Source organism: Pygoscelis adeliae, unplaced genomic scaffold (assembly GCF_000699105.1).
Source record: "Pygoscelis adeliae isolate BGI_AS28 unplaced genomic scaffold, ASM69910v1 Scaffold145, whole genome shotgun sequence".
NCBI lineage: Eukaryota > Metazoa > Chordata > Aves > Sphenisciformes > Spheniscidae > Pygoscelis > Pygoscelis adeliae.
Genome location: NW_008824866.1, coordinates 2,320,105 through 2,332,490, shown reverse-complemented (window position 1 = coordinate 2,332,490; position 12,386 = coordinate 2,320,105). Strand labels below are relative to the sequence as shown.

Sequence of the window (12,386 nt, the reverse complement as noted above, 5' to 3'; positions counted from 1 at the left end):
GGGCCTGTTGCGACAGGACAAGGGGGAATGGCTTTAAACTAAAGGGGGGTAGATACAGACTAGATAGAAGGAAGAAATTTTTTACGCTGAGGGTGGTGAAACACTGGCACAGGTTGCCCAGAGAGGTGGTGGATGCCCCATCCCTGGAACCATTCCAGGTCAGGTTGGACATCGCTCTGAGCAAGCTGATTTAATTGAAGACGTCCCTGCCCAGGGCAGGGGGGTTGGACTAGACGACCTTTAGAGGTCTCTTCCAACCCAAACTATTCTATGATTCTATGATTATGCATTAAATTTATAAAATACCTGATCACAGAGGGACTGCAAAAGGGAAGTTACATATTCAGCGCTCTGTTGATGAGTGACATTGTCCCCAGCCGATCGCATTAAAGCCAAGAGCTCCTGGAAAACCTCTGCATACTTTTCATCACCTTTAGTGGTTCCATTGATAAGATGCAAAATAGCCAATTTACAAGCTTTGTGTGAAGCCAGGGCATCCAATAAAGCAAGCAATCGAGTGGTCTGTCCAGTGTACTGTTTCTCTTTATCTTCTGTGTTGCTGAAAGGATATCAATGCACTTTGAAAAACCTATTTTCAAGTGAGCTAAAAAGCTATAAAAGCAATGATTACAGGAGTCACATAACTGCGTTTTTAGAAAAGCACCTAGTTTACGTACTTAAACTTACAGTTTAATTTACTTTTCGAAAACTGCTCAACTTCACTAAATGAATTCTGGTTGCATAATTAATTAATCTACTATGCATCTGACATACTATAGGGCATCTAATCGTATACGGATAAATATGCTTTTATACAACAATATCTAATTCTATGTGGATAATTATGCTTTTAAATAAACAGTACTCATTGTTTCAAAACCCTCTGAAATGGTAGTATTTAACTTCCTACAGCTTACAAACATCTACACATTTTCCTGTTAGCATGCAAATCACAGTATAGCAAACTTTACGGGCCTACTTTTGTTTATATCAGATAGGTCCTTTAGAAGCAGTTCACAGACAAGGTAAGGCTTTGTAGGGACAGCCTGAAGAAAACCTTCCTAAAATACTTACCATAAACATACAATGTGAAACTGTCTACATCAAAACTTAAAAGTATGACATGGTTCCTTGGAAACATTAAGCATTATCAGGACACAGTATATAGCACTTGTCTGAGAATTCATTCAGTTCATAATGGATAAGTAACATTTCTGTAAGTATTTTCCTCCTGCTAAATCTACTGTACAGAACTAAGGTGAATTTAATAGCCCATTAAAGCAATCTTTGCAATAGAAAACAAAGATACCTTTGTAGGTCTTCTACAATCAGATCCAATACAGTCCTCATGATAAGAAGAGCAGTAGGTGAAGCCAAGTCACACAACTGAACACAAATACGTCTCAACATATGCTGAATAGGCTGGCAAGATGAACCAGAGAAAGATCGAACTATCTCTTGTATCAGTTTGGCTTGAACATGAAGATGCATACTCCACAACTTCCTGGTGTTGAGTGCCACTGAAATATCATGTGGTTCAATTACCTGCAGGAACAGAAGAACAGGAGGTTCTTCCTTTCAACTTTTATCATAAAACCTGAATTCTACCACAAGGTATAAACAAAGACTAAGTACTAATACTTTCCTCATCAAAAACATGCAATGCCATTTTCATTATTATCACTGAATGACAGGACACGATTCCAGCAAATTAGGTATGTCTTCGGGAGCACGGGATGTCTCGCACCTTTTATGCTTACTTATTAAAGATCACAAATTCAAGATCCATGCCAAAAGAAAGGAGAGCCTTAATATACCAAGAGTTTGGCATTCAGGGTTAAATCCAAAGGCTTCATAGCCAATCATTTAAGTAATAGAATGGGAGTCTAGATAATTTCCTAAGGGACAAAAGAATAACGTGTGACCGCTAATTTAAAAAGATGCTAAAAATAAGATCAATTTTGTTTCTGATGAAAAAGATGTATCTTCAAAGAATCTGTATGAACACAAACGCTTTACAGAAACTTTAATTCATCCTTTCACATATCTGTTTTTTCCACAACTACAAAAATGGTCTAAGGGTTATACATAATTACAATTCTTTAAAAACTAAATAAATCTAAATTATACCTGAGTTGTCTGCATGGGCAGCGGAAGAGGCAACAATTCTGAAAGCAGTATAAGTCCAGAGAAAAAGCCTTCAGGTATTCTCAAAATCGAAGAGAGAACTTCCTTCAGCATTAAAGACCAAGTATTGTTCGCCAAAGTTTCTTCCGAAATGGTAAGTTTTTCGTTAACACCTTGTGTAAAAGTCAGTAAGATATCAACAATGTCATTCTGAATTTTTTGTTCATCGCTATCTAAGCGGCCTGAGAGAGGAATAGAACACAGGAGCATGTGTAGAGAAACAAGTGCTGATGGAACACGCATGTCTTTGAATTCAAAGGATCCACCCCTCAGCAGTTCTGTTAGCATTGTTTTAAGTAGAGTAAGTGTACAGCGGGCCATAGAAATAGTAGTAACTCTGTGAAGCGTGGTGCCCATGTTGACATGGAGTCGCCAAGGCTGAATAAGTATGCTGTTCAGCTTCTGTAATACCCGAATGAAGGTGTCCATTCCCTCAGAAGAAAAGAGCTGAATAACTGCAAGATTCCATTTAAGGTCTTTCTGTTGACCTGTATGGAAAAGAAATAACATTTTGGTATGTCTAATTTCTCCTGGGCAATCACAGTTACACTTGAGACATGTTTAAGTAGAAGACTCAGAAAAACTAAGATTTCTACGTGAAGCAGTACAAATACATCAACCATACCTTCTACCAGAGGTGGTGGACATGCAACATGACAAAGAACACGAAGTGCAGTAGGAAGACCAACTCCATCTGGGGTCATCAAACTGTCAATATTCTTAAAAAAAAAGCAAACAAAAAAATGCCATCCCATATTACAAGGAAAGACTTTACAACAAGTATATCACTAGCTTAGTATTCAAATTCCGTATTTAGTTACTGTAAGTATTCTGCAAAATTTAAGTTCAATTATTCCACCTTTTGGAAAACAGTCACAAACACAGCAAAAGCAAAAAAAGGAGGGTCAACATTTACATTGTTGTCTTATGGTAGGCTAAAAGATTTAAATAGTTGGATCTCTGCATCACATAGTTACCTTAGATTTTGTTTCATAAATGTAACTGAAAGCAAGAACTGGCCTAGATCATAGGCTTTAATAAAAACATCTATTTTGGATAATAGTATGTATTTTTAAATACCATATGTTAGTACATACCTAAGATAAAATATCAAACTACAGAAAGGTCTAAGCTTATAGAGCACAACTGAAAGATAGCAACTGTCTGTATTTTACTAACCTGTTTGATATATTCAATGAGATTTGGAATACAATTTATTTCAAATCTAAGATTTTTCAAAGGTTCAAGCCACTTGCTGAGCTCTGGGGGGAGGGAAAAAAAAAAAGACAATCAAGTGACTTGTAAGTGCGTTTATGAACATAAAACATTTGCAATAAAAATGTCCTTAATTTACACAACAGGTACTAAGTCCAAGTGTGAAATCTGCGCAGCATACATTGCAGCTGTAGCCAGCTGAAAAGCTTCAACAAAAATAAGACTTCAGAATAGGTAATACACCTCACGTACATGGACAAAATTCGGCTCAAGTCAACCTAAACACTCAAATAATTTTCATCTTATTATTTGCATTATTTGTAATTAAACATATTTTATAAAAGACACTAGGGGTCCCACTGTCAGCTAAAGAAAAAGCCATCAAGAGCAAGGACCAAAGCACATTCCCCTTAATGTACGTAACAGGTTATTACAACTGAATACAAAACTCCTATTAAATGCTCAAATGGAGCCAATCTCTGCACCAGTAACACGTATTCTCTCTGGAAGTCCTTACAGATTAACAGTCTCTCTTAGTCCAGAATAACCTGAAAGTCCCAATTTTTGGGGACAAGAGATTTAAAGTTTTAAAACCCACTGTTCCTAAAAATATTTAAAAGAATGTGAGGGTTCAAAGGTCAACTGGATACGAATTGACAGCTATTCTCAAACTGATTTCATGATTTGGTTTAATAAACTAGCCCCGCTTCTCATGAAACTGCCTGATGATCAGGTGAGGAGAAAAGAAATAAAAGCACGGCAGAGAAGGGAATTAAACTAAAATTCTGAAGAATTCCGATTTCTTTCAATGTATTTAAGTTTTGGAAGAAATTATTGGCATGTCTACAGGAGTTAGTTAAGCAGTGCAGAGCACAACTCTGGACATCAGAACTTCAACATTCAGTTGTCAGACTAGTCCTCAGCAGGCTTTTTCCCCCATCAGCTCCATTCCACATGACGTGGGCCTCATCTGTGAGTCAACACAAGCCAGGGAACACCCTGAGACACAGTTTGGAGTTCAAAGGATTTAATCATAGCGTAACATGGACTACTCCATGCCGGTTGGCCTAGGTGCCAGAAAACAGTCCCAGGATTATTTATTAGTATAGGCAGACCCTATAAGGCTACATCACTAAAGGAAACAACAAAAGTAACGGTCAGCTCACTGACCAGTTTAGTGCATTTTTACTAAAATTTGCTCTATTTTCAACAAAGAAATAATTTCAAACTTCCTGTAATTATCCAAAATTCATGGTAGTTAATATTACTTGAAAATAATTTAACTATAAAGAATTTCCTATTTAACTCTCATTAACAGAAAAAAAAATTACGTATTATCTCAGTGACCCAACTAATCAGATGCAGCTGCAAAAGGAATTTCATTATATACATTATCCAAACCAGATGATCGTGAAGCACCAATTACCCACATATAAAAGGTTTCTTCTATACATTCAAACAATTCAGTTGATAATGACACATACTGTACCTTGCAATTTGGTGTTATTTTCGTCTGCCTTACAAAGCTTCAGCAAAGGCGCTGAGTGCTGTTCCAGCATTTGGACATCACTGGAAGATTGAACCACCAGCAAAACAAGGATGCAGGCATAATTATAAGCAACTGACTTCTTAGACTTTGAGTCTCTGAAACAACAAGAAGGATTTTCTTTAGATCTCAACTAATGCAACTGGGTAATTGTTAGATTTTCATTCCCTGACCCCTAAAAATCTACCTACAGAACTTTTACCTTCACCAGGGCTTGCTCCATATAATTATCAACCAAAAAAAAAAAAAAAAACCCCAACAACAAACCCAAAAAATGTTTTCCTATGCTTTTTGAAAACTGAAAGCTTTCTTTTACATTTACTTGCCATTTATTTCAGCATCCACAAAAGATGAGAGCTGAAAGCACTGACTGGAGCCAAGTAGCAAACAAATTTTTCCATAACTTTGTCTGTTTCTACAAATCTTGCTTTAAAAGCACTGCTACCTAAAGTAGTAAAACTGCCTGTCCAGAGAAAATAATAACTGTTTTTAGCAGTCATAAGAACTTACAGAACTGAGAGAGTCCCACACCAGAAAAGTGTCCAGTGGCATTTCCCCACTCAAATCTTTTGCTCATTTCACAGTCAAATTTTATGCTTGAATGAAAACTGCCTACTTACTGATTTCCTTCCCCCCCCCCAGCCAAAAGTCTGACCTATATCACAACACCTTTGTGGATGACCTACACAGATTCTGGGCATTAAGTACTTGACAGGCCTGATTTTCTATTATGTTCTTCTACTTAAAAGTTGTTTTGTTTTGTTTTTAAACAAAAAGATCATGATCTAAAAGAAAAAAATATTTTAGATTTACTGAACTATTTATAAAAGACAGAATGCTTTTTAAATGTAAAAACCTAAAGAATATAAATAAATGCTTAAATTACCCTAAAGCTTCTTTGGAATAGTACTCCATTAAAGTAATAAGACTTTGGAGATTTTTCTCCAGACTGAATACATGAGCCACAGCAGATCTTCCCACAGGGTTAAAGGTAATCAAGTAAAGGTTGTGAAGTGTTCCCAGCAGGTCTGAATGGTCAGTCTCCTCACTGGCTGTGCACCGCTGAAAGTGGCAGAATAATTCTGAAATGCACTGTAACGTCTGTGTTGAATGCAGGAGCCACAGGGCAAAAGTATCCTCATTGGCACCGTCTGATTGGAGACCTTCCTCTTGATCCGGATCAGAAAACTGGCAAAGTGCTCTAATCAACAAGTTCGTTGCTTCGTACTCGGAAATAAAGAAAAGAAGACCCTTCTGTGACTGTGCCAGGAAACGCAATATATCTCGTATAGCTTGAAGCACACCTGGATGTGCGCCTGTCACTGGAATAGACAGTAGCAAAGTAATGCATTCCAGGAAATGGTGACTATGAAGATATCTGAAAAAAAAAGCCAAACAGGAAAATAATCAGTAATATTGCAATCATCTGTCAGCACTGCATAACAACATTATATAAAGTTATATGCCTCCTAGCTTCAGTACTTATTGCTCTGTGGACTATGGGAAATAATAACTAATTATGAAGTAGTACAAAATTTTAATCTTACAAAACATAATTGCTATAATATTTACAGGAAATAAATCCCTAAACACAAAGTTCCAATCTCAAAAAAAACCAAAAGAGAACCCCAAAACCAAAAAAACCTCACCTTATCTACAAATAAAGTAACACTTTATTGTTTGCTGTATCTGAATCATCATCAATGCTGCATTAAATGTTTTACACGTGCTAAGAAATCAATCATTATAGCATATGTAGGAGGTGATTTGAAGACTCTTTGCATGTAGATACTTATATTCAGCCATGACGTACACTGCTACTATCAAAGAAACCTGTTAGCATTTAGAGAAATACTTTCTAGACAGAAACTTGCTAACAGAGAAATAACCCATGGGATCCTCTAAATGGCTGAAGGCAGGCAGGCCTCAACTCCTCTGCCTGTGCTGTGAAACGGTGAGCTATGCTGACACAACTGCACGACTTCTGACCAGGGCTGGCTTATATCTTGCCAGCTCGGTATACAGACAGAGGTATTCCAGACTTGTTTCATCCATATCCACAGACGTGTTCCAAGATGACAAAGGGAGAACACTCTAGATCTATAAAAATTTTCAAATACGCACTTGTACAGCACCTAGCACAACTGATTAGGATCTATGAATGTGACTAAAGTGCTAGCACAGTACCAGTAATAACAAGAGGTTAACTTCTTGTTATACGCATGCTAGGTTGATGGAAAGCCAACAAAGTAACAGGTGTATCAACTATCAAACTCTCTCAGACTTTATAAGCACAATCCAGAATCCTCCAACAAAGTACAAAGTGAAACATCTAGAAAAGTGTTAGTCAGCAAGGTCATTCTTAAAAAACATCTGTATCAAGCTAGAGGAAATACTCTAAAAAGTGAACTTGCAACTGCCATACCTAAACAGGACAGGGTAAGGATCATCCCTTTCTGGAGGGCCTGTAATGCGTGCCATGGTTGGGAAAGATTTCACAGGCGGCTGAATCATTGTATGAGGAGCAGTTTCCATCAAATGGAAGATTTCTTCAAGAAGACTAACAAGTTTTTCCATCTCTCCTTCGCTTATATTAGAAGATTCCAAAAGATGATCCATGTCCATAGGGGCCTCCACATCATTCTCATATTCTTGGTTGGTTCTTTCAAGTCCTGCCAAGTCCTGGTCCTGTTCTGGCTCCGTGTGATTAGGAAGAGAAGGAGTGTTCTCTGCTAACTGATCAACCACCTTTTTAATATCTGACAGAATCTCATAGAAGTGACACTTCTGGAGAATTGCAGAACCAGCAGTAACTACTCTCACAGTCTGATCTAGCAGTATGAGTTCCAGGAGTTTCTGATAACCACTTTTTTCATGTACATCTACGCCACCCCTTAGAAACATTTCCATTCCCTCAGTCATACTAATAACACTATCCAAAGCTTTAAAAGCATTAAGTTTAAGGGAGGATGACACGTGATCTGCAAACAACAGTTCAAATAACACATTAATAACTCCTGCCTGCAAGAGTGCCGTTATTCCTTGAGTCCCACATTCTCCTAACGATGATACCAATTTTGTCCCAGCTTTGAGTTGTCGGACATTCAAAGCAATGGGCTGTTTGAGAGCTACCTGAAGGTTTAAAGCTTGCAGGGTCCAGTCTACTAGCTGGGTAATATAGTCTTGCTTTGTGTCTTTCACCTGCAGGTAGCTCAATCCTTTTACTATTAAACTTGGAATTTCTTCTAATGCAGTGACCCACTTTGCACCCCTTTCCTCTTGATATAATTCCAACAGTTCAGTTAATTTAACTGAGGCTTCCACTGCCCCTGAATTTTCTTTTTCTGGGTCTTGGTCCTTTATTTTACCAACTTCATTTTCAAATACAGTCTTGTAAGGGCAGCTGAAGTATAAAAGAGGTCCAAGCTCCCTTTCAAAAGGTTCATATGTCACAGGAGGCACAGATGCCAGATCCTCAGGAGTATATTCAATATCAAAGCTTGGATACTTAAATGTTTCACGTTCCAGATCAGCAATTCCATCTTCATCACTTGAAATCTGCTCATACCCATCATCTCCTAAAAAGATTCAGTTATGAAATAAAATCAATTATAGATAAAGCAGTTCATAACCGCCGAGAATCTGCTCAAAATAAAAAAAAGTAATAATTTACTTAATACAAATGTTACTGGTTAGAGAACAATCATACACTAACATACAGAAAGCTTTCTCTTTCCAGATATAAGTGAAAGCCCCAGTTGACAGATTTTTTTTATGTAATAAGTGAGACATTTAAAAGAATGTATAAAGCAAAAAATTTAACTAGGGTACACGTTACTACAAGAATATTGTTCAATTTTCTTCCTATGACTGCATCTATCATAAAACTTCCAGCCTGAAATTTTGTACAGGCATGGGTGGGAACTTTAAGTAATACAGGAAGATAACTACTGACATTATTACATAAACAACTTTACTTGATTTTTAATTAATAAATAATTTCTTTCACCACTTTCCTACTTTTTTAAACAAAACAGGTAACAAGATCAAATGTTCATTCTCACCTACAAAAGCTGTATCTATTTTCCTCTATTTATAGAAAGTAAGAGGAAGATTTACTATAAAGGAATAAATATTCCACAGCAAAACACTGTTCTCGAGAGATGTCAGAACCATAAATAAGGCAGGCAATGGTGCAATGACTAAAGCAAAAAGATCCAGTTCTCTTTGCACCTAGTGATCATAATGGTACTGCCATCAAAATTTCATAAACCTGATTTTTCTTCCTTAACTTTTTACTACTCCACTTACCTTCACCTTCTTCCTCCTCTTCACCCTCTTCTTCATCTTCATCTTCCTCCTCTTCTTCCTCTTCCTCATCAGCAATACTCTCTACTGTATGCCCATCATCATCGTCATCATCATCCTCCTCCTCAACATCCACATCATCTTCATCTTCTCCTTCTTCTGGTTGATCTTCCTCCACTTCTCCATCATCAGAATACTGGCTTTCTTGATGAATGGATGTTCGATCAGGAGAAATGGGCTCAAAGTAATCTTCCCTATGGTCCACATCATCTTCTTTTTCCCCAACCACTAAAAATATATACAAAGTTTAAGAAACAAGAGTACTTCTCTGAAATCCAATGCTCAATAACATGTTTTAGAATTTTGCATTACGCATAGTGGAGGTACAAAAAAAAAAAGCATCATGAAGAAAATCTTCAGGTGATTTGACTGAACACAAGCAACAATCACTTAGTTCAGTAAGACTATAAAGAAATACGTAAAGAGTTCTTGGCACTTTTAAGCCATAAGGAGACCAGAGAACTCGGCAGATGCTGCAGAGGGATGGAGGAGAAGGACAATGAATACCAGAGTCAACAGAACATATATATAAAATATGAGCAGCATGTTCAAGCAGTGTATTGGTCAACAGCTGACGTTCTCAAATCTACTAATTTTGAAATTTATACAATTTAACATAGCCAACAGATTTTCTTTCAAATCCCTTTCCTAAAACTGAATCTGTCCAGCAGGAGCAACAGCAGACAGGAAACCTCACACCAGGCAGGAACACAGAATTCTGCCTCCACTAAGCAGCGATGTGCAGCACATAAAACACAGTCTTTTCTCATTCTACCTGACACTGGCATAGGTTCATCCTCATCGTCATCAGGAGGCGGCGGCCCTGGAGGCGTCCGTGGTCCCCTAGGTTGTGGTCTTGGAGGGCTGCCATTGAATTGGTCTTCTTTCTCTCCATCAACTATATTTATTGTGAAAATAAAAACTTGCATTTAATGGAATCACAGGAACAGAAGCAGGAAATTTTAGTTTTTCAGTGCTACTTTTGACTAGGGAACACCTGCATTTCCCAGCTGTTATTTAATCTGTATTCTGCATCTGCAGGATGTGAGACAGTTTTCTGAAGTCACTTTTGGTGTAAACAAGAACTACATCAATAAGCAAGCTTATTAACACTATTGATGGGGTTTTTTAATATAATACTGGGTTAAAATTAACATGGGTAATTGCCATTTTTGGCTTTGACACTAGCAATACTGTAACTCTACCAATAATATCTGAGTTACTTTAAAAAAAGGTTTACATTTTAATCAACTGGTTTTTACAGTTTACAACTTTTGTACTACACAGAGTATTCAAATTTTGCAGCCTAGTAGCTGCAGACAGTTCTGATTTTCAAATCTAAAACCAAAACTGAAGCAGAAACTTGCTCATGGACTCTATTCATGGCCATTCTAATACCAATGCAAATAACCCACTCTCCAAAAAGCACTAGGAAAGAATCTACTTAAAACCATTCAATATAAATCTAAAAGAAAATACAAAACTAAAGGACAAAGACCTAAAGCTAGAAAAATACAGCCACTGAAATCTAAAATGTGAAAGAATCACGGGTTTTTTTAAGATGGGATACTATAATGTTGATTTAAAAAAAAAAAAAAAAATCTATGCCTTCTCACAAGTCTTACCATGTTTTGGGTTTCTTTTCAAACCAGGCTGTTGCTGGGGAGGTGGGGGTGGAGGTGGGGGCGGAGGAGGTGACTCTCTCTCATGACTTATTACCCTGTCAACTGAGCCATATATCGCCAACGTCAAACAGTTGTACCACCCTCTTAGAACCAATCCATCCGTGTTGACCTGTTTTTTTAAAAAAGAAAAAGCACTTAAAAACAACACAAGACAACTTCAGAAAAGTTACTTCAATATCACTGTATCAGTATATGCATAAAAGAAAGGAGAAGCAAACATTAAAGTATCTCTTTACCCTACATTTTGAAAACTGAGAAAACTTTAAATATATCAATCGTTGCAACAAATCAATAATCTCTCTAAAAGCACTTAATTCCTTGTGATATATTGCCTAATGTACTACAGCCTATTAATGAAAAAAAAAACCATTACCGTGGGTCACACAAACACTGATCTGAATGAAATAAACCCAAACAGAACTGAAAATTATGTGCTTAGCTGTGGCCTGCAGCCACAACGTTCAGATTCATCTTTGCTCATAAGTAGTGGATAGTTCTGTTGGTAATCTCCATAGGAATTGTCAAGCAATCAAATCTTCTACAACTCATGCCATTATAGATGCAGACTCTAAAGTAATGAGCATCTGAACTACAGGCAGGTTTTAGAATAAGATCTTAAACAATAAATGGTTTACACCGTGCTAACGCACCACACGCAACCATATTTATACCTAAATGACAGACACATAGAAAAGAAGAGGAGGTTTAAATCACATTGCATTACCTTTGCATTGGGTCTGAAAATAATTGAAGTGTTTTCATCATATTCAAGGCTGTTAAATAAAATACACAAAGTTATTCTTCCATTAATACAAAGCATGTTTACAGAAACAAAACACAGCAGTACTAAACACGTAAGCCAATAATAAAACACTGAACAAATACATGCTCTTAAAAACAAGAGTGCAAAATCACTTACTTCTACAAAATACTTTTCATTAATACATATGGGCTCTGTAAGCTTAAAAATAACAGAATCTTTACTTCTTTTAAGCATGAACCTCTGGTCCTCCCACACAGATTGGAGGAAAAGGGCAAGAACACAAACTAGCAAAAACCAGACCAAACAAGAAAATCATGGGAGATACAGATTTTCTATGTGCATTTTCTGCACTAAAAAATTCTCGGGAAGAAAAAGTAGATAGTGAAGTCATGCACTAATCTTGGAAGTACTTACCTCCCCAGCCTATCAAAAACAGGGGCACTTGGCTTGCTGACATTGTTGAAAAACAAGTCCAGTTGAAATGTATGTGGGGATGTCTCTCTGGAAACAGAACAAAAGTAAAAATTAAATCTGTCAAGCTCCTTACCAGAGTAAGTATGACTAACAAGGGGAAAAAAAAACCACTTTAAATTATACTGTTTAACTAATTCCCCAAAATTAT

General features: G+C 37.0%; 1 protein-coding gene across 1 annotated transcript in view; it reads right to left on the bottom strand.

The window, feature by feature from the left end:
* Positions 1-12,386, bottom strand: part of KIAA1429 (KIAA1429 ortholog) — a 26,710-nt gene that overhangs the window by 11,750 nt on the left and 2,574 nt on the right. The window contains exons 3-15 of the mRNA XM_009324450.1: positions 12,179-12,265; positions 11,726-11,774; positions 10,942-11,110; positions 10,092-10,214; positions 9,260-9,544; positions 7,374-8,526; positions 5,835-6,326; positions 4,892-5,046; positions 3,367-3,449; positions 2,813-2,906; positions 2,131-2,675; positions 1,310-1,545; positions 307-559 (exon numbers count right to left, since the gene is read on the bottom strand). Of these exons, the coding sequence (XP_009322725.1) occupies positions 307-559; positions 1,310-1,545; positions 2,131-2,675; positions 2,813-2,906; positions 3,367-3,449; positions 4,892-5,046; positions 5,835-6,326; positions 7,374-8,526; positions 9,260-9,544; positions 10,092-10,214; positions 10,942-11,110; positions 11,726-11,774; positions 12,179-12,265 (3,724 nt within the window). The remainder of the gene's footprint in view (positions 1-306; positions 560-1,309; positions 1,546-2,130; positions 2,676-2,812; positions 2,907-3,366; positions 3,450-4,891; positions 5,047-5,834; positions 6,327-7,373; positions 8,527-9,259; positions 9,545-10,091; positions 10,215-10,941; positions 11,111-11,725; positions 11,775-12,178; positions 12,266-12,386) is intronic.